General features: G+C 45.1%; 3 protein-coding genes across 3 annotated transcripts; 2 read left to right on the forward strand and 1 right to left on the reverse strand.

Moving 5' to 3' along the window:
• Positions 1–2,161: 2,161 nt before the first annotated feature.
• Positions 2,162–7,465, forward strand: LOC136967365 (alpha-1,3-galactosyltransferase 2-like). The gene is made up of 5 exons (XM_067261132.1): positions 2,162–2,166; positions 2,259–2,336; positions 2,537–2,635; positions 5,520–5,657; positions 6,143–7,465. The coding sequence occupies exons 1-5, from the start codon at positions 2,162–2,164 to the stop codon at positions 6,831–6,833; spliced, it is 1,011 nt and encodes a 336-aa protein (XP_067117233.1). The 3' UTR covers positions 6,834–7,465.
• Positions 7,466–10,224: 2,759 nt separating this feature from the next.
• zgc:194312 (uncharacterized protein LOC794943 homolog) lies at positions 10,225–12,261 on the forward strand. The gene is made up of 2 exons (XM_067261929.1): positions 10,225–11,297; positions 11,632–12,261. Exons 1-2 carry the CDS (start codon positions 10,360–10,362, stop codon positions 11,723–11,725), a joined length of 1,032 nt encoding a protein of 343 aa, XP_067118030.1. The 5' UTR covers positions 10,225–10,359; the 3' UTR covers positions 11,726–12,261.
• A 72-nt stretch (positions 12,262–12,333) lies between these two features.
• Positions 12,334–21,686, reverse strand: acadvl (acyl-CoA dehydrogenase very long chain). The gene is made up of 20 exons (XM_067261928.1): positions 21,455–21,686; positions 21,263–21,332; positions 20,264–20,341; positions 19,886–19,958; positions 19,713–19,777; positions 19,388–19,522; positions 19,064–19,208; positions 18,770–18,899; positions 18,244–18,369; positions 17,878–18,076; positions 17,056–17,160; positions 16,802–16,888; positions 16,535–16,597; positions 15,210–15,311; positions 15,013–15,110; positions 14,844–14,916; positions 14,661–14,733; positions 14,433–14,505; positions 14,044–14,119; positions 12,334–13,856 (listed from the first exon to the last, which is right to left on the reverse strand). Exons 1-20 carry the CDS (start codon positions 21,532–21,534, stop codon positions 13,719–13,721), a joined length of 1,989 nt encoding a protein of 662 aa, XP_067118029.1. The 5' UTR covers positions 21,535–21,686; the 3' UTR covers positions 12,334–13,718.
• Between the last annotated feature and the right edge of the window lie 483 nt (positions 21,687–22,169).

Below are 22,169 nucleotides of genomic sequence, written 5' to 3' on the forward strand. Positions count from 1 at the left end.
TAAAAGACAGGAAAGTACTGCAACACACATGCTTTCCCCCAAATGATTTTCCCCGTCTCTGTGAGACGCACAAATAACGTGTGTCCGATATTTATAGTTCCAAGATATGGGGGGGGGGGGGGGGGGGGATTTTGTTTTCAGTGTTGCCAAAATCCTACTCCCCCAGTAGGTTCAAAAGAAATTGCTGCATCGATAAATTGTGCAGAATTACTGGCAACACATTGGCAGTAAAACATTGTAGCCTATATAGATAAGGTGACACAAAAGCAATATTCATTTAACCCTATTACATATTTACACATTTAGTCATTTAGCAGACGCTTTTCAGCACAACAGGTGTTACACTGGTCAACTGCATTTGGTATTGAAACACACTAGATGGCAATGTATGGCAACATTTAAAGCAGGGGTGTCGTTAGACCCTTTTTACTGTGGCAGTATAAATCTGCTGTGCCCCAGTAAAATCTTTTTTTTAAAGTTTACGTTTTAACAATTTACTTCATTAGTCAGTGCATTAATTTAGATAAAGGGGGGAAATAATCGAAACCGACCGAAATAACGTTTCTGAACTTTTTTTGAGAAGTTTATATGCATGCAGAATTCCATGTCAGCACGCTCTTCTGAGCTTGCCAGACAGCCACTGCAGCACAGACACAGAAGTCCAGGGGGGTAATTACAGAAAGCAGATTCTGCAACCGAGTAAGTTAACCCACCAGCAATGTTGCTACAACGCTGGGTGTCAGTTAACTTTCCCGGATATGTCACAACCTGTTTTCTGGAATATCCCCAGGTGTCGGACTCGGCACACAAGTCAGAATTGAGGTAGGCTAAGAAAACATTACAAAACTGAAGATAGTTTCTAAATAATAGGCCTACCAATCATATTATTTAAAACATAAAACATTATTATTTAAAACATAAAAACAATATTACATGAAGCTCAAAAAAACAGTATTTGCGCTCAAATGAATGCGAAAACAAATTGCGCGCTTGCATTAGCTATTGATGTACCATGTCAGCTTTACATGTATAAAAGGAAAGCTCAGAGTAGGTGAAAGGCTTGGTGACCGGCGTGGAGAAATGCGCGTCTAGTGTGAACAGCATCGCATCATTCGTAGCAGATTGTGGCGCTTCAGGGAGCTTGGCAGCCAGTGTGTCCCAGGCGTTAGCTAGATTGAATCTATGGCTCTGGATTGATTGCAATGTCTGAACGTCAGTTTCCACGCCTACTGGCCTCCTCTCATTATCATATTGGGAACATTACATTACATTTACATTTAGTCATTTAGCAGACGCTCTTATCCAGAGCGACTTACAGTAAGTACAGGGACATTCTCCCCGAGGCAAGTAGGGTGAAGTGCCTTGCCCAAGGACCCAACGGGAATCGAACTGGCAACCTTCAGATTACTAGCCCGCTTCCCTAACCGCTCAGCCACCTGACTCCCAATGAATGAATGAATGAATGAATGAATAAATGAATAAATGAATAAATGAATGAATGAATGAATAAATAAATAAATAAATAAATAAATGAATAAATAAATGAATGAATGAATGAATAAATAAATTAATACAAAAATAAATACATACATTAATGTAAAATATATGTAACTATTGATTGACAATTGTGCATTAATTAATACATATATTCGTTTATTTCTGTCTAAATGCATGGATGTGGACATTTATTTATTCATTCATTCATTTGTAAATATGGCAAGTTTGGTCCTCCATAGACATCACCTGAAATTTAGCAGTTCCATCAATGGTTGCGTGTCATAACTTGGAATGCAAATGTGGTCAGGGCTCTGAGAAAATCGCCTTGTTACTTTCGTCTCGCATTACTATCGCACCAGTTCTCCCATATTACATAACGCGTTACCGCCAACACTGGTTGAGCGTTTGCTCTAGATTTTTAGCTTGGCACACGATAGAACAAGGCAACACTTCCATTAGGACATAAGTCGATTGGAACACCAGGCTTGCGGAAGGTAGTAGCCTATTATCGAATTAATTAGCTATGTCTATGGACAAAGCGACATGATGCAAAATGGCTCTGTCTCACAATTTCTCCAAATTATAGGCAATAATCACAGGGTTCCATCACCGAACCCATATTCCACCACCACGAGACCATCCGATATCGGAGTTTTATTGAACCATGAGGTAAGCAATGTCAGGTGTTCGAATTCCAAGAAATTTGTGTTTGTCGTGTTTAAATATCAGTTTAAAAGATTTTCTTTTTTCATTTTCACTAGGCATATTTACTTTTTAAAGTTTATCATCGTTGCTCCCGTGATTTTTTTCTTGGTATACTTCACCCCTGGGTCAGTCAGGTAAGCAATCTCTTATTTATAACACATTGACAAAATGTACGTTATTTATACAATTTAATTGCATCAAAAGTAGAAAACGCAAATTGTCATCAGAGATGCTATAATGTCGATAACAGCCTGCTGTCAACAACTCTTCCGCCTATAGTTTTATTATACACTGTGACGATTATTAAACACAGCATTTTGTTTCCTCGTTCTAGATACTTGGATGGGCTTGGACGGACAATTGTCCCAATTTTATTAGGGGAAAAGTTGAAGTTGGACAACACTATAGACCTAGATGCCTCTCTGGAACTTTGGTAGGCATTCTTAATAAAATTGGAAGTGTGTATGAGGATGTAATTCTTGCTTGTATTGGGCATGGCATGCTATAATAAGTGTTAACAATGTTATGACCCTTCAAGACTCTTCTAATGTTATGAATCTTCCATAAAGAAACAACTAAATATTTTGTTGACACAATGGGGGGCCTGGCTGTTTGTCAATGTTACGTTTCTTGTCCATATATCGAAATAAGATAATCCAACATATAAATTCAACTATATTTTTATATTGATAGGAAATTGAGTCACCGACACTGAAGAAATCAATGTATCTAATGAGAGCGCTCTAGGCCTATTTAAAAACTAATGTAGGACTATAGCCTACTTTATTTAGGCAATTAATAATAAAATGAGCCTACCAAGAGGCTGCGAGAGTTCTTTTATGATGTTCCGTTTTTGTTCATCCTATTTTTTTCAGTTTTGTTTTGCTTCAGGTTCTAGTTCTGGCTTTTCACTGTCTAGTTACATGTAATATTGTTTTTATGTTTTAGTCAAAATAAGATGATCGGTAGGCCTATCATTTAGAAACTATCTTTAGTTTTGTAATGTTTTCTTAGCCTAACTCAATTCTGACTTGTGTGCCGAGTCTGACACCTGGGGTGTAGCCGATCCCAGAAAGCAGGTTATGTGACATACCTGGGTACGTTAACTCCCCAGCTGACATATTGCCAGTAGGTTGCTGCAATATTGTGAATCAGCTGGTGGGTTAACTTACCCCGTTATTGTTTGTGTTAGCGACTTACTGAGCTTGTATATTCGTATTGAATTAGTGTTATCCTTTGCCTTGTTTCTTCGACCTTGTATTGTGCCTAGCCCGTTGGATTATTTCAGCCTTGAGATAATTTGTAGATAAAAATTAGCTTCACAATGTCTAGGTTACAACTCAACTGGGTTTTAAACATTTAAACATCAAGCTAATGGCCCAGCCTGCGCCATTACTCCCCTCCCCCCTCCCCCAGTGTACAGTAATTACAATAGGGATTGAAGCTGTTACGAACACACCCACCCCAATACTGTGTGAAAACAAGGGGGCATAGAGCAACAAACAGACAAGCAAGCAGACAGACCAGCAGACCCACAGACAGACCAAAAGACAAACAAGTCCAACAGAGACCGACAGAGAAGCAAGCGGACAGGCCAACAAACAATTACACAAGACATCATATAGTTTCGGTGGGATTGTGACAATGGGAAAGATAAGAGTCGACAGGGGAAGAAAAGGAATTGATGGGGGGAATCTGTGTGAATTAAGGAGGATGAGATGTGCCTGCATTGATGGGGATTGTGTTGAAGACTGCATGTGGATGTATATGAACAAAGGGAGAGTAAAACTGGAGAGAGAGAGAGAGAGAGAGAAAGAGAAAAGGTGTAATTTAGTATGTATATGTATGTGTTTGTGTGTGTGTCTGTGATTATGCATATGATAACCCAATGAGAAGGGAAAAGGGGCAAAGAGAGCGGGGAGACTAGATAGGAGACCAGAGAAGTGGGGGGGAGAAGGGGATGTATGTGGTTTATGCTACGGCTGAATTTGCAGAAAAGTTATGAAAGGGTTCCAGATGTCTTTAAAGGCACATATATTGTTATTTTTCCTAGCGTCAATTTCTTCTGTTAATATGTATTCTGATAACAGATTGGACCAGTGTTTGAGATGAATTTTTTGGGGGATAGCTAGAGAGCTAGAGAGACGAGTACTGGGATTTTGTGTTGTGACAGGAGGGGGATTTCTGAAGTGTCTCCTAGGACGCAAAGTGTCAGACACATGGGGACTCTGCAGTCCAGGGGAGTATTCCAGAAAGCAGGTTATGTGACATACCCGGGTAAGTTAACTCCCCAGCTGACACCCAGCGTTGTAGCAACATTGCCAGTAAGTTGCTGCAACATTGTGAATCAGCTGGTGGGTTAACTTACCCGGTTATGTTGCATAACTTGCTTTCTGGAATACCCCCCTGGATGGTGGATATTGTTGGATATACTATTGGATCTGCCCAGAGCCACACTGGATCTGCCATAACCAATTGCTAGCATTCGCCTTAGCCAACGCCTTCACCGCTACTGTAACGGAGCTAGCTGCCGTAGCTGGAAAATCAAACTTTTCTCGAACCCCGTGGGGAGGAGGGCCACAACATCATGGCCACCAACAAAACTCAGCAAAACTTGTTCTTGCTCTGGCTTTAGCTAATGGATATTTGGCAGCGTTGCCACAACGGACCGAATGGCTTCGCTCGTGTCTTTCTCCGCCGCCATTATGGAACTACAACACAGCGCACAACATCAACGTCATCGTTCTCAGCCACTCCCTCTGTTCGCTGATTGGACTGGTAGAAAGTTAACCTGAGACATCTGACTTATCATGCCCAGTACTTCATGCCCAGACGCAGTACAGATGCAAAATCAAAATTGAGCGGAAGTACGTAGGAGGGCAGAGCCAGGCTATTGGAGAAATTGTTCTTCCCCGACCCACATTTCTGGATAATTGCAGTAAATGAAATGAAATGTTTATTTTCAAATATATGATGGAGGTGGGTGATTATTTTTGGTTCCATTTGGGGAAGTGAATAGGTGCATTGTTCAATGTCTCTGCAACACCAACCTTTGGATGGTGACACCTTTTGCGATAATTTAAATCTACATTTTAGTTGCCGCTCTTATCTCTTATCTTGTGTGCAGAGCGACTTACAGTAAGTACAGGGACATTCCCCCCGAGGCAAGTGTGGGAGTCAGGTGGCTAATGGATGCCTTGCCCAAGGACACAACGTCATTTTGCACGTCCGAGAATCGAACCAACAACCTTCTGATTAATAGCCCGACTCCCTAACCACTCAGCCATCTGACCCCAACTTGGTCCTCTTGTCTGCAGGAACAGAACAGACGTCCAGACATTAACGGAATGGGGAGCACCTATCATCTGGAAGGGCATTTTTGACCCTGATGAATGCGACCGGGAGCATAAGAAAATACAATCCTCTGTGGCTCTGACTGTCTTCGCTGTGGGAAGGTTAGTTAACATAACTCTCTGCAATTATGATGTAGAGACCAAATGTCTATCTTTTTTTGCTGGAGTCTTAGAAGACTACTTGCAATGGCTTTAGCTTTTCAGGGGTGTGAGTGTAACAACCATTGTTTTTAGGCATGTCTACACATTGAGAACATTTACATTGAGTCATTTAGCAGACGCTCTTATTCAGAGCGACTTACAGCAAGTACAAGGACTGCTCAGCCATCTGACCCCCCGAGAAGCAGTGGTGCAGTTCTTAACATTGTGATTGATTGTTTAGTTCTAAGGTTGGGAAGACTCAGTTTTGTTAGCAGTGAGAAGGTTTGTTTTCATGTATTTCAATTTGCATAGATAAGATAAGTCTGTGTGCTTATCAGTTGATCTGCTCCAGAGTACCAGCATCTTACAGTTCAACTTTCAATGTAGGACGGACCAATACAGTACACCGTAACAAAGCAGTTCAATCTGATTGGTTCCCCTCCCAGGTATCTAGATGCGTATCTGGAGACCTTCCTCGTTTCTGCTGAGCTTCATTTTATGGTGGCTCTTCCTGTGACGTACTATGTGTTCACGGACGCTCCTGCCAAAGTGCCCAACCTCCAGTTGGCTGAGGGGCGGAGGTTAAAGGTCATAAAGGTTCAGAAGCATTCTCGCTGGCAGGACATCTCCATGATGCGCATGAGGGCAGTCGCCGACACCATCAACGATATCCGCCTCACGAGCAGTTACGTCTTCTGCTTCGACGTGGACCAGCTTTTTGTCGGGAGGTTCGGCTCGGAGGCGCTGGGGGAGTCTGTGGTTCTGCTCCACGCCCACTTCTATCATTACCCTCGCGATCTGTTCACCTACGACCGCAACCCCAACTCCACGGCCTACATGAAGCTCGGGACGGGTGACTTCTACTACCACGCCGCCGTGTTCGGGGGCAACTGGCGGAGCGTCTTGGCGCTGACGGAAAGCTGTTACCGAACCATCCTGGAGGACAAGAGCCGAGGGGTGGAGGCTCTATGGCACGACGAGAGCCACCTGAACAAGTACCTGTGGCTCCACAAGCCCAGCAGGGTGCTGTCGCCAGAGTACTGCTGGGACCAGAGCCTTGGACACCCCAGCGACATCCGGGTCAAGCGGCTGCTCTGGGCTGTGAAGCAGTACGACACTCTGAGGGACACCGACTAGGGGTTCAGGTGATCCTGTGGGCTGCTATGACGTAGCATGGTGAGGGGGATTCAAGGTCTGCTGGGATGCATCACACTATCGTGTATGTAAAATGTCTCTTCATATGACATTGCATGTACTTGTAAAACTTGAATGAGGGGAATCTGAAGTGTTTCTGCTGTTTTTCATGTTAAGGCTTGTTTCCTATAGGTATAATGATTTTTTACAGCAGTGGCCTTGATGCTGATACCAATAACACACATTGTGTCTTCAACTTGTGTCTTCAACTTGTGTCTTCAACTTGTGTCTTCAACTTGTTTCTTTAACTTGTGTCTTTAACTTGTGTCTTTAACTTGTGTCTATATGTTAGAGCCATAAATAAGATGTGTATTATTTCCAATTATTAATTCTGGAATAATATTATTTTGTATTACCTTGTTATTATAATGAATATCTCTGTAAAGTAGAGACTCTTATTTTGACACGTTGTTTTGACCATGTGAAGAGAGCATCTTTAGTTGGAAGGAACAGAGAGTCACGGAGGTTCACAGTGTTCTGATCGTGCTAGCTTAATTTTGAAATTAGAATCATTTATTTATGTAAAGACAGGGTTACTTGAAAATTCATGAAGATAAAGAAATGTAAACTTTGAAGTTTTGCCCGCGTCCATTACTTTCCCCGAGTGCTTCAAAGAATGTCACAGATATTGGATCGGCTGCCATCACATTGTGGGTTCAACTTTGCCTAGCTGGTCCTCGGGTGGATACTTTGAACGTGTCAGTACTATCAAAAGGAAGCGAAACCTATGATAAAAATATGTAAAAATAAGGACTAGAAGAAATACTTTACACTATTTTAATTCATTTATTTAATAGCAGCTTTTTGAAAATACGCCTTATCATCCACTACAAAGCACTTTAACAGATCGACCTTTAGAAAGGTTTTCTTGGTTGAAAATGTTTTTAGAACAAGCATTTGTTTTACTGTCCTGTTTATCAACTTCCACATCTAGTTGTTTCTCTGAACATTTCTAGAAGTACGGCTCGCCAATTATGACCAAGTGTTACATATGTCATCTGCACAAATTCGAAAGTCACACAAAGTCGAGATGCATAGTTAGAAGGAAGTAGTCCTTACAAACTGTTTCATCTTGGAATTAAATGTCAGATAATTTAATCTTCTTTCCTAATAAAATGTGAAGCAAAAAATCCATTTGATATATCATCAATTGTGTTTATAACCATTCTTAACATATAATTCACAGACCAAAAACGTCAAACGAAGCTTAATAGTGCTGTTATTGTTGTCTTCTTTACACCTCTTTGGTGTCTGCTTCTGTATTGTCAGTTCATCAGTGGTTGTGTGTGTGTCTGCTGGGCTCTCACACCTCACCACTGTCTGTGCTGAGGGAGTCCTCAGTACCTCAGGTTGAGGTAGCCCAGCTCGGCGGGCCTGGACAGCGAAGAGGAGAGGGCGGAGAGAGGAGAGGGACTAGTGTCCTCTGGATGTCTGACTCTGAAAGATGTCCAACAGGTTCCTCATGTTATCAGACCCAAGAAGCACACTGCCAACCAGAGAACATGAGTCAGTTAACAGTTTTGACAACCCTATGGAACACATTTACATGTATTCATTTAGCAGACGCTTTTATCCAAAGCGACTTCCAAGAGAGAGCTTTACAAAGTGTATAGGTCACTGATAACAACAAAATAGCCAAAACATGAAGCACATATTGTGAACAACCAAAATAAGTTCCAAAGGGAAGAACCACAAGAGCATGTAGTTAACACCATAGCAATTTAATCTATTGAGTCATATTTGAAATGAGCACTTTAAGGGTTAGGGTTAGAACAGCCACCTGACTCCCTTAGTAGTTTTGCTCTCTTGTTGTCCAACTCTCGATCTTCTACAGTGTACATGTTTATAATATTTTGCCATTTTGCGGAGGAACCCGTATCGTATGCTTGCAGCTATATTTATTATTATTTACCGCAAGGCCGTAATCATAATACATATTGGGGGGGGGGACACATCCCCCCAATATTCAAATCTGGTCAAAAAGTCCCCCCCAATGTATTGATATAAAAATATAAATGTGCTACGCTACGACAGGCAACCACGCATGCTGTCTGAAACTATCATAAAAAAAAAAACACCCCCACACACGGTCTTCTTCAGACAACCGCCTGGTGGTCCCACCGCTCAAGAGCGCCCGGTCCCAACACAAGCTCTTCTCCTGTCTGGCCCCCCAGTTGTGGAACCAACTCCCCACATCCATCAGAGACACTGACTGTCTCCCCACCTTCAAGAAAAGGCTCAAGACGCACTTGTTCCGGGAGTACAACGGTACTTAGGAATGGTTTGCTGGACCCCATGTTAGTTTCCTCAAGGATCACAATGACTCTTGCTTAGAGCCTTGCTGCTCTTGTTGGTTAGTTGTTACTGATTTAAATTGTTGAAATATTTTTTACTGTTGCTTGCTTTTCTACAGGTACACTTGCACTTATAGCGATTCATGTTGTTTAATTGTAACTTGTTTAAGCTAGGACTCGGAGAATCTCACCATTCAGTTGCTGCAAGAAATGTGGCTACACCGCCGGACTAGTATTTTTGCTGTCCCTAGTCTTGGTAGGTAGGCCACAACAGATATAACTGGGTTAAAGTGAGGCAGGCGCTGGGTAAGGTACCAGGTGACGTAGGGGTGAAAGAGAGGAGGACAATCTGCATTGTTTCAACTGTTGCCGAGAATGACCCAGCCACTAACCCAGCGGCCGCACTGCCCTAAAACTACCCAGCACCATGGAAATAACCCAACAAAATGACCCAACAGGCTCAACCCAGCGTTTGGGTAGAAAAAATAACCCAGCATTTTTTAGAGTGAAGGTCAACGGTTAACACAGAGGGAATTCAAAAACACAGAAGTGGGCCTTACCCACACACAATACACAGCTTACCAAAGCCACCAACGTATTTACCCTTAAACAAACACAGAATGGCACATGATATACCAGTTCCACCGGTTCACCTGGAACCGGATTATGGAGGGCAGGAGTCCTACACATAGGTGTTGATAGGGCTGAGATGATTCGCGCCACCTGTGCGGAACTGTCAGACAGCATAGCAGCAAACACACACACAGAACACAAACACCGAACAATGTTTTACTGCCAAATTAGATAAGGTGACACAAAGGCAATATTCATTTAACCAGAGCATTTAACCCTACGCTGGTCAACTGCAATTGCTATTGAAACACACTAGATGGCAATGTATGGCAACATTTAAAGTGTAGTCGTTATAATAGTTTAATAGTTTGAAATATGCAACAACTGGCATGTGCTGTTGGTTGATAAGGAAGGTGGAGAAAAGCGAGCGAGCGAAGGTCTACACTACGAGACAATTTGGATGCGCAAACATTGATGAGATGACCCTCTGCTGTTGAACTGTTTCCCTAAACTCGAGTCTGATTGTCTGTGGGAAACGATGGACATCGCTGTGACCACGCTGACTTAACTCCAAAACAACAGTTGGGCCTAACAGTAGAATAATGTTGATAAATAACGGGACGCATTTTCAAGCATACGACTTCACTTATGTCCGCTTTTGTGTGTCTACGGTGTCGTTCTCAATTTTGGCGTCTTTCAACATCATCATAAACTGGACTATAGTGCGCGAAGAGAGACTCCGGAGCCATGCACGTTTTGTCCTCGTGTTTCACCTATTGGTATCCGCGCTGGTATACTTTGGAATGTCCAGCGTTTTCTATCTTCAGATCTACATGGGATCGAAGCCAGCTGTGACCACCTGTATGGCTATGATAACTGTACTAATCGCGAGCGCATCGAATATCCTCATCACGCTGACAGCGATGGCGCTGGACCGTTACTTTGCAGTATGCCACCCGATGAGGTACAGCCCGGTTTGTTGTGGTCGCCAATGGCCCTGGCTCGTGGGACTTCTAACATGGGGGCTCGCTCTTGTTATCCCTCTCTGTTTGATCCTGACGGAGAAGCATGCCACCAAACGCAATGAGGAGTGTGGACGGGAACGGCTAATTAGAGGAGAGCTACAAAAGATAGTGCTGATTTCTGTATGTGCAGCGCTTATATTGTACAGTTACGTGAGGATATTGGTGGAGGGACAACGGTTGGGTGTGCTGAATCGACGGAACCGGGTCGGCTGCAGGACTATCGCCTTGCACGGCACCCAGCTAGCCGTGTATATACTACCTAACTTTGTGAATTTTGGATTGGCCCAGTTTATGAAGAATGGTTATTTTCACCCGGGGACCAAAGAGCTGTCTGCGGTAGTGGTCTTTGCTTTCTTTAGCTTGGCACAATGCGTCGCGCCCATTGTGTACGGTTTGCGCAAAGAGGAACTGTTGGAGCAGGTGCATTACCGTTTCCCAGTCTGTTCCCGCCATCTGAAAAGCGTCCTTGGGTGGACAGTGCGTGCCACGCGGACACCCAAGCAGCCCATACCACGGTATGTCAATAAACGTTCAAATTTGAGAAAATATACGCTCTAACACTTCACGCTCAATACGCACAGGCTTTCGGCGGGCCGAATTGCTTCGGTATCTTGGAAGATGCACCACAGATGTGCTTGTGTCATGCTAAGACTGGTTACATATTTTACTGACACTGTGTTCTCAAAAATGTTGTAGACCGGTAGGCAGACATCTCAACGAAAGCTGGAGGATATTTTTGGTGCTGTATTCTTAAATCCTATTTCAAAGAGTTGGATAGGGATGTGAGGGCAACATGTTCTCTTCTTGAATACTGTTAATTTATGTAAACCCATATTTATTTCCTTCCAGTGAGAGGTCATTGACCGCCCACACCATCCTGTCTCTGGAGATGCTAGAGAGCCCAGCTGAGGAGAGAGCGAACCCACTGCTAGATGATCCATGATTGGACCCCACCGCTACTTGACCTTTGATCCATAGGAGTAAGTGTACAGAATAGACTAAACTGTTGCTGACATCCTCAGCAGACGGTCAAATCTGTGTTTGTACACACTGGGAAGCATGTTACTCAGAAGAACTGTCCTGTATGCTGATGGAGACTCACACATGAAAATCTAGGACTTTTGATGTATTTTATAACAGACTCTTCGGCAGGGAAATATAGCAAGTGAAAGAGCAGGGCTGCAGTCACAAGACTGCCGATTGGTCGGAGCATCCGCAATGAACTAAATAAACATTCCAGAACATTTGATGTAATCCCGGAAAATCTGAATATTCTTTGTAACCTTTGACAACTACCTCTGTGAAGACGATCAATTGTAAAAAAAAAAAACGGAAAAAAAAACGTTTATAAGCTGTTCATCATGAATCTAAATGTGATGCTGTTGTGGTATAGTAAAGGCTGCAGTAGCCTACAGCAGGTGTACTTGTTTCACACAATGTATGTTAAGAGGGGATATTTTCAACAGTAAACCACCACCTTTTGTGACCGCTATAACAGCAGTTGCTCAACGGTGTGTACACACACACACAAACCACACGCAGGCAAAAACGTCTCCAATCAGCATTTACACAGGAAGCGAGAATGTTTGATATCTTTAAACAACATAACCAGTCAATGCCTGCCTGGTTTGAAAATAGTTGAGATAGGCAACTTTGGAAAAGAGTGCGCCCAAATACACACCGACAGTATAACTTCCTTATCTTATGTGTATTGAACACCACATTCTCACACCATTTGAATTGAACAAGAGTACATGCATTTTTGTACGGGAACTAAAACATAAAACCCTTCAAACCTACATCTCCTTCCGTAATGGGAGTGCATGGGAATATGCAGGACTGGATAAGGAGAGACACAAATATGAAAACTTACACAATGACAATCAAAAGGTACAACCTAGGAGTTCACGAGGACACCAAGGTGACAGGAGGAACTACATGAACCCAGTTGAGAAACAAAAAGTGCATGTCCATGAACACGATACATGTGCTGTAGTGGTTCTCGTGAATTATGCGTAGTTAATAAGTAGCACTGTGGGCTAAGAAATGTTCTGCATATCTTTGGTAACTATAGCAATGGCGGTTACAAAGCCTTCCACAGGTTTCCTCATGGTCAAAGTTACAAGACAATACTGCAATGCATCTTGGGACGGGTTTGTAAGGCAACGGTTCAAGTCATTTAATTGTATAGGAACATCGCTTAACGAAACACAATAGTAACAGGTTTACCTCTTCACACACAAAGGCACACATATATAAACGCAATTTGTACAGTATTGTGTGGCTACTTTGGGCATTACAGGACCCCCAAATGATATCCATCCATATTATTAAATATATCATTATAAATTACGTCCTTTGTTGCTAGAAACTAAATAAAGCTATCTAAACACGACAAGGTGAGCAATTCACCTTCTCAGCAGTGAAGGTATTGCGATATAATGTTGAATTAGCAATACTGCAGTCACGTTGTCAAACAATGACTAACTGTTACTGTATATACTGTGGCTAGCAACATAGCACAGCCTAATAGACAGCCACACATTACAATATTATGGATTTAAAAACATGACTAGTGCAATAAAGCTTCAGGATTCAAACCTATAATTTATACATTCCTTCACTGATATTACTGTTCAGAACAGGTGAAACAACTTAGTACACATGTCAGAGACTAGCTCCATGGACTACAGAATTCTATGGTCAGCTTGCAAGCTAGGGTGAAAATAAAGAACCATAAAATTGTTACACCATATCACAGAAGGAAGGATGACAAATATAGACAGGGGAACAGAATAGAGAAGAGGAGCGGAAAGGAGGGAGGAACAGAATGACAGCCAACCTACGAGGGGAGGAGCAGGGCATGGGCCGAGACTGAGAATAGAATGAAAGGAAAAAAGAGGGTAAAAAGAGAGAGAGAGAACCGTCCCTCTGTTTTAGAAGCCGAGAGGATGGGGGGAGACCACCCCCCCGTTCTCCACCACGGCGGCGGAGATGGCCCGCAGGTTCTTGAAGAGCTGCGTGGATCGGCCGGAGCGGAGAGACCGGACGTCCTGCACGATCCTCCCATGGGCCTGGGTGAAGGAAAGGAGGAGAGGAAAGAAGGAGAAAGAGTGGCACGGAGAGAGGGGGGGAAACGGGGGGAAAGAGCAGAGAGAATGAAGACAACGGGGATGGAAGGGAGACATGGGGAGGGGGGGGGGATAAGGTCATGAACCGATGACCGCTGACGAATAGCAGGAGAAGTGGGCGGGGTCTCACCTCAACACACCAGGTCTCACACAGCACCTTCTCATGCTGGGCTGAGGGGTGACCCTGACTCAGGGAACGAGACGCCCTAAAGGAGACATTTACATTTAGTCATTTAGCAGACGCTCTTATCCAGAGCGACTTACAGTAAGTACAGGGACATTCCCCCGAGGCAAGCAGGGTGAAGTGCCTTGCCCAAGGACACAACGTCAGTTGGCATGACCGGGAATCGAACTGGCAACCTTCGGATTACTAGCCCGATTCCCTCACCACTCAGCCACCTGACTCCCTCCACACCCACACACACACACACACACAATGACAATTCAGTGTGTCAGTGTGTGTGACTGTGGAGGCCTATGAGTCCACAAGACTCAACGTTTGAGTGTGTGTGTGTTCACCTGGACAGGACAACCACCATGGCATACAGGTCGATGGCACTGTCTGCCACTCTCTTCAGAACAAACTGCTCATCTGCAACGAGACCAGGAACAGCCGGTCGCGGAAGAGATCCTTTTTACACACTCACGATTCACAGGAAAAAAACACTTGCGGTTGTCACAGCGATGCTGAGTCACACCGCACAGTAGCGCAACAGCGATCAACAGTGATGGAGCGCAATGACTCACCTAGAATCTTCTTTCCGTGTTTGAGCAGAAGCTCCTCCACGATGGCGCCAAACTGCTCAATGGCCTTCACCATCTGGAGAGGAGATGGAAGGGGGTGGGGGCTGTGAGGAGCGGCTCAAACAAACCTGGGCCTGGGCCGTGTTTGCTCACTGTGGATGTGTACACACACACACACAGACTAACCAGTTCTCCGCTGTGCGCCAGCTCTGGGTGCACGGTTCCCTGAAGAGTCAGTCCTGTGCCAAAGCCTGCCTTCCTATTGAGAAACAGGACAGACCATATGTAATAGGAGTGTGTGTGTGTGTGTGTGTGTGTGAGAGAGAGAGTGTGTTTGTGTGTATGTGTTTCCAACCTCCTGGCCCTCTTGGAGATCTCTCCAGCCAACACCCCAGCATTGCCCAGTGGGTTCTTCAGAGCCTTCTGCAAGCTCTTCAGATGGTTACCAGCATTCTGGAACACACAAAACACACACAAAACACACGTTAGAATGAAAATATACACCGGTTGACCGCGTGTCGAAAATGCTATGAGACACTTGACCGTGGTTACCTGGAACCCATTGAGAGCCACGAAGAGCCGGAGAATGTCGTTGGTGCCTTCAAAGATCCGGAATATTCTCAGGTCCCTCATCACTCTCTCAACTCCTGCGTCCTGCGCACACGTGACAAACAAGATGAGACATGATAAGACCAAGATAAGCCTGAGTGACGCCCTGCAGGGTTGTGAGAGACCGGATGTCAGAACAGTACTGTGTAATTATCACCTCATTTAAAGGAAATTCCCTTGAAATGTGTATTGCGGTTTTCGTACAGAGCACTGATATTATGCAACTAGACAGAATTGTGAGGCTTATCCTGTGTCTGTGTAGCCTACTGTGAGGGGATACCATTCTCAGAGTCCCCCCGAACCACAGTAACGCTTCCTTTTTTATGATTTTATGATTATGACTGGATAATTGCCTGAGTAGGTTGTTTCTGGCATTCTCCTTGTTCTTTATTCACCAAATGCACCGAGTTTGAAATCGAAATCTGTGGGTTGGAGCTGAACAACGGTTTGAAACTGACACGCACCACAGTGACATTACTGGGGACCTATATGACATTGTGCTGCTGTATGTGAAGCCAGGCGAGGCTGTTGTCCTGCGAGTTAACCACAGACTCTCGTTCTAAACTGTTCTCTTCCTTCCACCTTGCTCTTTCTGTCTCCCCTGGTTGTTTCCACCTTCCCCCGGACTGTTGTAGTCAGACTGAGGTTTCTGCGGGCCATGTGTGAGGGCGTGTGCGTGTGTATGTGAGTGTGTGTATGTGAGTGTGTGTGTGTGTGTGTGTGAGCAGAGGCGCAGGACTACATATGGCACCCTTGGCTATTGCTTATAGTGACAAACTGACACTGTATGTGTCTATGTTATAGACACATACAGTGTCACAAACACAAGCATGTCTGTCGATGTCGATAGGCCTCAACATTGGAGTGACGAGGATGCATGGGACGTGTATACTTATGACAAGTACGCTTGCAAAGAGCGTACTTAACCTTTTAAGGAGTGAGTTCTAAATATTACCGACGCTTCCACCAGAGTGAGTTATTTTTCCAAAACGGAAGCTAGCTAGTTTTAGTTAGCTTCCGTTACCTAGCAACCTAGCATAATACTCGTAGCAATGCTACTACCTGCTAGTGTTACTTGTCAGTCTCCTAATTGTGAATTTGAAGCCATACTATAGCGTTTGTCATATAGTTTTTGTCTATCTGAAAATAGTCGGTTGGAATGTTCAGAATCACACGTGTGACGGTACTCTGTGGGGACCGCTTTCGAACGATCACATGTGTGACGCTACTCCTTAACGGGTTAACTGTATGCTTATGCACTCACTCACCTTCATGAAACCCATTCCGCCCATGACTTGAATACACTCGTCTGTTACTGTCCAGGCTGCTTCCTGTCACACACACACACACACACACAATTACAAGTTATCAACAATGCCACTTCCTCTGTTTACTGTCATGCCTCAACACCTCCACAATGAGGAAGATTGCAAATAGCCAAGATGATCAGAAATGTTGTGCACCGGCAACTGTCATGAGCGACTGACACCCTGCAGCAGGATATAAAGGCCCGCTGAGGCCTGCTAGGCACTCACGGAGGCAAAGATCTTGCTGATGGCCGCCTCGATCTGGAACTCCTTCGCCCCACTGTCCATGTTGCCACTCACCATGTAGGCCATGGACTACACAGGGGGGAGAGGATGGGAGAGAGACCGGAGGGGAGAGAGAGAAAAGGAGTGAGAAAAATAGAGACGGGTATGGGTTAGGAGAATAGGAATCAAATATGATCATACATTCAAATAAGCTTTTCTGAGATGGCGAGGCGAGGGGAGGAGGGGTGAGATTGCACCTCGGTTACGTAGTGCAGCATGGCCATGCGTGCCACCTTCTCCTGGATGGCACCGTAGTTGTGAATCTTGCTGCCAAACTGGGTTCTGTTGGCCGCGTGGTCCACCTGGTAGACGGAACGGAAACAGGAGGACGACAAGGGCTGGATTTAACTGTCGCCATCTGGCAGTGAGACATGTTCAAACTCAACTCCAGCCATGTGATGGTAGATGAGACGACACCGGGCTAAACTAGACTACAGAAATGGAATCCCCCGCTCACAGCACTTTGTTGTTTACATGCTACTGCTTCTCTTAGCTGAAGAGGAAGAGCTGGAGACAAGCGCACCACAAGTCTTGCGGTGAGCTGGCAGACACAGTTCAGAAAGAAAAATCCGGGGCCTCTTCAACACCGCTGCCTCACGGTCGAGGCCCGTGGTAACCGCAGTGATTCTGGTGCACTTACCTGGAAGTGCACCATTGCATCACTTGCTGGATATCATTGTTATTTTAGGAGATCTGACAGCCCTTCCATCTTAACCGCTAAAATAACAGGGAAAGGTGACTTCTCACGTGACACATCAAGTGAAAAAACAGGCCGATTCAACGCATGCTGGGGAGTTTCCCGTTCGCCCACTTTACAGGAACCCGGGCTGTTCGGAGGAAGAAAATGATGGGGGACGGGGGAGGGATAAACGGATGTGAGACACAGCATAGAGCGAGAATGAGAGGAAATGAAAGAGAAAGCTGACATATTTTGAGCCTTTGTGCTTTTGGACCCCTTCATGGTCCTAGAGGAAGTCATGGTTAAGGTTGGACACCAGCGGGTCAGCCGAGCTACTCACAGCCTTGCCGATGACACCCTTCATGGTGCCGGAGAGGGCGGCGGCCATGCCGAAGCGTCCGTTGTTCAGGATGTTCATGGCCACCTTGAAGCCGCCGCCCACTTCTCCCAGAACGCAGTCGGTGGGCACGCGCACGTTCTCAAAGTACACCTCCGCCGTGTTGGACGCCTTGATGCCCATCTTCTTCTCTGGTGGGCCACTGGAAGGAGGAGGGGGAGGGGGAGCAGAGACAAAAAGGGAAGAGGGAAGTAGGGTGACAAATGAGGAAGCGAACATACACACACGTGTGCATCTTGAAGGCCATCCATGTTTACGACCAAACTGAGTTGAAGTTATAAGCGTTCGCTCCAAATCTCTGTAACTCACTGTGTGATTCCCCCGAAGCTCCTCTCCACCACAAAGGCTGTGATCTTATCCTTCATCTGTCCTGTCTTGGGGTCTTTCACTGCGGTCTTGGCGAACACAGTAAAGATCTCTGCCAGACCTCCGTTACTGAGAAGGGTGGAGGAGAGGGGTGGAGGAGAGGGGTGGAGGAGACGGGTGGAAGAGACGGGTGGAGGAGACGGGTGGAGGAGACAGGTGGAGGAGAGGGGTGGAGGAGAGGGGTGGAGGAGACGGGTGGAGGAGAGGGGTGGAGGGGATGAGAGGTGAGTTAAACTCAGTGCTAAAGCATTTGACTGAAGATCAAGAAGTTGCAGGTTCAAATCCCCCTGTACATTTACATTAAAAGGGAGAGCGGACGAGTCTTGTCGAAATGTGTTAGGAGACTGCACCGCCACCTTGTGGTGAAATGTAAGCATTGGTCGCAAGTTGTGCTTTGTGTTCCTGCGACTGGCTGCTGGAGAGTGGGGGTAAGCACTGGAGCATGTGTACAAGCTGTGTGTGTGCCCACCTGATCCAGATCTTGCTGCCGTTGAGAGTGAAGTACTGTCCACAGGGAGACTGGACTGCCGTGGTCCTGATAGAAGCAGCATCAGAACCACTGGCTGGCTCCGTCAGACAGAACGCTGCTATTGTCTCTCCTACACACACACACACACACACAGAGAGAGGGGGAGAGAGAGAGAGACAGACAGAGACACAGAGAGAGCGAGTGAGAGAGAGATTATCCACACATCCACCTGTCAATTGGACTGCTACACATGGGTTGGTATCATGTGCAGGGGTACCAGCCCACCAGTCTCACCCGTGGCCAGCTTGGGAAGGTACCTCTCTTTCTGGGCAGGGTTGCCAAACAGCAGGATGCCCTTGAAGCCGATGGACTGGTGGGCACCCAGGGTGATGCCAACGCCTAGGTCGTGCATGCCCACGATCTCCACCAACCTGGCATACTGCACAGAGGGAGCCAAAGGAACAGAGCCAGTCAATATCAATTAGGGATGTGTCCACTGGTGTACAGGGGTGGTACCTGTGTGTTGGTAAGTACCAGTACAGTATATTCAGGGTGGGGGATGGGTACCTGTGTGTTGGTAAGTACCAGTACAGTATATTCAGGGTGGGGGATGGGTACCTGTGTGTTGGTGAGCCCCAGGCCTCCCAGGTCAGTGGGCACCTGGAGACCGAAGGCCCCCATCTCCTTGAGACCCTCCATTGTGTGGTCCTCCACCTTCTCCAGAGTGTCGTTCTTCATGGGGTCATTCACCTCCTAGGGATGGATGGAGAAAGGTGATGGATAGCGGGACAGGGGAAAAGGTGGAAAGCATGAAGGAGAAAGGCGTGAGAGGTAGTCGAACAGCAGGTGAACAGACAGCAGAGAGGTAAATATACAGGAAGCGGAACGGGAAAGAGTACCAGAAGTTCAACGCAAACGACCAAATCCAAAAGGTTGTATTTACCTCGAAAAACTTGGACACAGGTCCGACCAGTTCTCTGAGGAACTGCTCCTGCTCTTCGTCCAACACTGTGAGGAAACAACCAGAATCCATGTTGGGACAAATACCTTCTCAAAACATCGCTGCAACGTCCTGACAACGTCAAAGCAACACTACACTAGGATCTTGAGACTTACCGGCGGGGTAGGGAAACACCTGAGCTGTACTGATCTGACCCTTGAACATGTTGACGGCAAACGACTTGGATTCCTGTCGGAAATATTCAAAAACAAATGCACACTTAAGCTCCCCTTCACTAAAACGATTTCCCATAACTACTGCCAAGCCATCGTTGTCTAGGCCATTTGTTGTTAAGGAATCTGCCTGGCAAATTAAAGATGAAATAATAATACAGCACATAGAAAAAAGGGATTAACATTTATGCCGGTCGGAGCCCCATGGAGCCTGCAGATGTCTCCATTAGTCCCAGCATGTGTGAACTAGGAGCCCACATGAGGAGGTGGTGGGGGGGATTTAGACCATCTATAATAGTGTCTGTGTGTCCGTGTCCATACTATGCTGAGAGATGTCTTGTCCACAGTAGCTTTGGAGGTGGAGGTGTCACTACCCACGGCAGGTTTCTCCAGGACAGCCTGGAGAGACAGCAGAAGGTGGGATGGGGGGGGGGGTTAGGGTTAGGGGTGGGGGAGAGAGAGAGAAAGGGACATACTGTTATTTGATTGTTAAAGGTCAGCAGAATAGACAAAGATCCAGCCCAGTCTGGTCAGCTACCTTACCTTGAGTAGGGGAGTGACATGAACTGCTGCTGCTGCCCAATGGACCAAAGGTACAAGGACACGGTGCAGAGTCCTCATTCATTATTAGTAGTCCCCCATATTAGTAGTCCCCCATACTTGGGGCCTACTAATTGGGGTTCACAGAGAAACAGATACACAGCCTAGCCTAGAACTCTTTATCGCTCACAACATATCTAATAACAGTGGCGACTGACTATAAACTGAATCTCACCATGGCACTTAATATGTATCTCTACTGTTTACGGGTGAGGGTATTGTGTATTTTATTGTATTCTGTGTTGTGTAAACTGTCCATTGTATTTTGTTAGGTGTGCATTGTGTCCTGTAACAGATGCATAAATTGTGTTATGAATAAGAATTCTGGGTAATTGTTAAACTGCTATGTTGCCAGGAACTGCACCAAATATCTTCACCCACTGTTGTACTTGTGCATATTGCTGAGTGACATTAACATTATTTGATTTAGCCACAAATCTCTCGTCACGATGCTGACTTCCGCTATCATTCACGAGTCACGTGGACGGTGTGAACCTTGCTCTACTTTTTCATACGGGGGGGATTGAGGACATGTCCTCGAATATTTCCAACACAGTCCGATGACCCGGTCAAACAAAAACCCCATTAGCTATGTGCACAGCTAACAATGTCAGAAAAAATGCTGTGAATGTTGTGTTAAGTCAAAAGCAACTGCACTGCTGTCGCTAGGAAGACTGTCAGGTGTCAGCTAACTTGTTTTGAAATAGATATTGTTCTCACCTCCGCAGTTTGAGTTGCGTAGGGTCGGGCATTCTGAACTGTTACCAAGGCACTGGCTGTACGTCTGGCTCTAAAATAAGACAAGTACAGCAACGATCGTCAGTGGAGAAATGCACAGTTTATTAAGGAACCATGCACAACGTATCCAAGCAAAACAACATTCACTATCAACAATACGTCTGTTTTGCTTACCCCAGTCCAACTAAGGCAGGTGAAATACGTAGAACAGAGCTACACATAGCAGGGGTTTGGCTCACTTTCCGCAGTAACATGTTTGGTGATCTTCGGGTACAGTAATTCTTTGTTCCGAGGGAAAGAAATGCCTGAAATTAGCTAGTTGACTGTAAAACTAAAGTATAATGTATGTCTAGTCTAGACTTGTCCGAACACAAGCAGGTAAGTTACTCATGTACCATCTTAGGATCTGGAAACCGATCACATCATTGTTTAACAACACGTGACGTCAAACGGTCTCACATGTGCAGCAATGCTCTACTTGTTTATACTCTGTTCTATTCTTGTAGTGTAAATCCTAATTTACTACAGCATTTGTCAACATGTGACTTTGTGAGTTGTACACATATAGAGCTATCAGTTCCGTCATCTCAAATCAACTTCACATACAACACAAAAAGAGTTTGAAAATCAAGTCTTTTGCTAATTTATTCTCAGATACAGACACAAAAAAAAAGTTACAACACAAATTCAAGCAATGTGATTCTGAACAGACGTGACAAACTGCAGTACTGTGACGCACCACCTCTTCATTTAGCACCTTTATTGTTCGGTTAAACGTCTAGTCACTCGTACAAAATGCCTGCTTACATGGGATACTACATAACATGAGGGGAAAGGTGAAATCAAAAAGGGACGCACAACTGTGTAAAGGTTCCCCTTATGAAATCCC

This window comes from Osmerus mordax, chromosome 23 (genome assembly GCF_038355195.1).
Source record: "Osmerus mordax isolate fOsmMor3 chromosome 23, fOsmMor3.pri, whole genome shotgun sequence".
Taxonomy (NCBI): Eukaryota; Metazoa; Chordata; class Actinopteri; order Osmeriformes; family Osmeridae; genus Osmerus; species Osmerus mordax.

Excerpts from the sequence above, each read along its gene's own strand:
- LOC136967365 (XM_067261132.1), top strand. Across the intron at positions 2,636-5,519 it reads GATGCCTCTCTGGAACTTTG|GAACAGAACAGACGTCCAGA; the intron begins GTAGGCATTCTT and ends TCTTGTCTGCAG. Across the intron at positions 5,658-6,142 it reads ACTGTCTTCGCTGTGGGAAG|GTATCTAGATGCGTATCTGG; the intron begins GTTAGTTAACAT and ends TTCCCCTCCCAG.
- zgc:194312 (XM_067261929.1), top strand. The coding sequence starts at position 10,360 with ATGTTGATAAATAACGGGACGCATTTTCAAGCATACGACTTCACTTAT. Across the intron at positions 11,298-11,631 it reads CCCAAGCAGCCCATACCACG|TGAGAGGTCATTGACCGCCC; the intron begins GTATGTCAATAA and ends ATTTCCTTCCAG.
- acadvl (XM_067261928.1), bottom strand. The coding sequence starts at position 21,534 with ATGTTACTGCGGAAAGTGAGCCAAACCCCTGCTATGTGTAGCTCTGTT. Across the intron at positions 20,342-21,262 it reads ACGCAACTCAAACTGCGGAG|GCTGTCCTGGAGAAACCTGC; the intron begins GTGAGAACAATA and ends CTGTCTCTCCAG. Across the intron at positions 18,370-18,769 it reads GGCAGCAAGATCTGGATCAG|TAACGGAGGTCTGGCAGAGA; the intron begins GTGGGCACACAC and ends CACCCTTCTCAG.